The 2,570-nt window shown below is 23.8% G+C and overlaps 1 protein-coding gene across 1 annotated transcript in view; it reads right to left on the bottom strand.

Moving 5' to 3' along the window:
* Positions 1 to 1,082: 1,082 nt before the first annotated feature.
* The window catches only part of LOAG_12711 (hypothetical protein), a gene marked incomplete at its 5' end in the record, with an annotated part of 3,941 nt that continues 2,453 nt past the window's right edge, over positions 1,083 to 2,570 (bottom strand). The window contains one exon of the mRNA XM_020448589.1: positions 1,083 to 1,185. Coding sequence (XP_020301282.1) covers positions 1,180 to 1,185 — 6 coding nt within the window. The 3' untranslated portion in view covers positions 1,083 to 1,179. The remainder of the gene's footprint in view (positions 1,186 to 2,570) is intronic.

The raw sequence follows: 2,570 nt of genomic DNA, 5'->3' as shown, positions 1-2,570 counted from the left end.
ATAATAATAATAATAATAATAATAATAATAATAATAATAATAATAATAATAATAATAATAATAATAATAATAATAATAATAATAATAATAATAATATCGGAACTTAATTATCAGCAAACATTTAACATTTAATACAATCAAAATATTAGAAAAAAAAAGGAAAATCAAACAAAGGGAAGGGTGGAAATTATTTATTAAAACAAAGAATTGGGTTTGTTTTTTCTTTTTTAAAAATTGAAATTGATTTTTCATTGTTTACTATTTGTTATTTTGAGAATAATAATTCAACTGGTAATAGTTGATAGTATGTTTTATAATTTCAACTGGATGTTAAAAATTTTTTGCTTCTTACCGTTATCTTATCAGTCAGTTTGTCATTTTTTCATTATCATTTCGGTATTTATTATCGTGGAATCCTTGTTGTTCTTCGTGTATGATAACATTTTGAAGTAATTTTAAGCAAAGAAATTTTCAAATCAAATATTCAAATTTCTATTAAATTGATAAATAAATGACAAAAATAATGCTACAATTGACTAATAATTAATTAAGGGATATACATACATCGTTTAATTATAAAATGTCGAAAAAACAAAAGTGATCACTCCTACCGGCATTCTGTTATCCTTTCCTGTTAATAAGCAGGTCACTTAAAAGGTTATCTGCATATGCGTTAACCTTCGAACTGTGATGCATCGTTCAAATTTCATCATTATCATTTCCGATTGAATACAATAACAGTTGTAATTTAAATTTATGTATAGATTATTTTAAATTTTACGAATAATTCAGCATAACTTTTCGTAAATCAATTCTGTTGTATAAAATTCAATAAATGAATTCAAATTTGATAAAAATTTCCAATTTCATTTCTATCATGATTTTGGTTAAAAATTTGAAATTTAGACAACTGAAATACTTGTTTTTAGTGTTTTTTGCACAATATGTTCAAAATAAATTTAGCATAAAAATATACAAATTCGCAATCAATCAGTATTTAATAGATTTTCATAATATCAAAAATTACAAATTCCATCAAAAATAATTCTGTGTTAAATATGACAAAGGTATCATATTCATTCCGTTGTTATAGCATTTATTAATTACTGATTTAAGTGATTCGTTCCGGGAAAAGTTAATTGCGCAGGTAGAAATGCGCCACTGTGTCCTTTCAAATCATCATTCCTAAAATTCTCTTTCATTACTTTTCCTTTCTTTCTTTCTTTTTTTTTTTATTGCTTATTTCTAGAAATGGTAAGACTGCATGAAAATCTGTCAAATTATCGGAAATATTATTTCTTAAATGTTTGAACAAATGTCTATGAGATACATCTGTCACATGTCAAAAATTGAATGACATCAATTGAAATGATGATGACAGGACTGGGGTGAATTATTTCTTTGTCACAATTACAGCTGCTACATTTTTTTTTGTATGAATGAGTAATACTATTATAATCAATGGCATGGTAAATGGAAGGAGAGGAAAAATGCCTTGGACAGATTAATTGAATAATTAATATTTGAATTAAATAGACTTAAGTACGCAAATACGTATATTACGTTTAATGTGATGTGTATCGATTCAGCTATTAATAAATTATAGTAAAATGGATATTTATTGAAATTTGGTAAAATGTAATGTTTAATGAAATGAATTTAAATGCTAACATTATTTGTATACATATAATTGAATTATTATAAATTAAGTTAATATTTGGGTGACAAATTGAGTAAAATTTCATTTCATTTTCTGTTAAAAGACGAGAAATTTAAAGTCATCAATTTAAATAACTGAAATGAAATTTTCAACTTTTGAAATATTGAAAAGAGAAAACATATTTTAAATGCCTAAAAGTATTATGCAAATGAACTGGTATACATGGAGATGTCAAAGTATAAGGTTTGACAATTCCAAGTAAATCTTGGGACAGTCACATTAGTATTTGACATATGATTTTAACCTTTTAGTTTTTAACAACCAAACGTTCAATGTATAAGAATTGATTCCACTAAAAGTTTTCAATTTTAGAATCGATTCGGTTAGTTTTAATTGATGGTTTCTTGACTAATTTGCATGAAAGGCTACAAATTTTCGGGATGGATAATAAATTTGATATGTTCGAGATAACTAATTGGGATAAAAGATGAATAAAAGTTTCATGAGCTTATCATCAATCAAATCAATCATAAAGGAAGGATCTAGTCACATTAATCAGAATTATTCTTTAGTGAGAATTTTTTTGGATCATCTTTGATATAATTTTTAGTTTCAATTATTATTATTAAAATCCTTTATGAGAATAAAATGGAAGGAAGAGGAAAAAAAACTTTCTAACTGATAAGAAAAAATTTTTAAATTTCCGAAATAAATTAATTTAAACTTTTCTTCTACGCTTACTTACTTCTTTTAATTAATGATATTATCTTATTATGATAGCTTATAACTCTATTTGTCAACTTCTTTTAATTAATGATATTATCTTATTATGATAGCTTATAACTCTATTTGTCAACTTCTTTTAATTAATGATATTATCTTATTATGATAGCTTATAACTCTATTTGTC

The sequence above is a fragment of the Loa loa genome, assembly GCF_000183805.2.
Source record: "Loa loa unplaced genomic scaffold supercont3.260, whole genome shotgun sequence".
Classification (NCBI taxonomy): domain Eukaryota; kingdom Metazoa; phylum Nematoda; class Chromadorea; order Rhabditida; family Onchocercidae; genus Loa; species Loa loa.
Note: the sequence above shows the minus strand (reverse complement) of the source record. Positions and strands in the feature narration are given on the sequence as shown.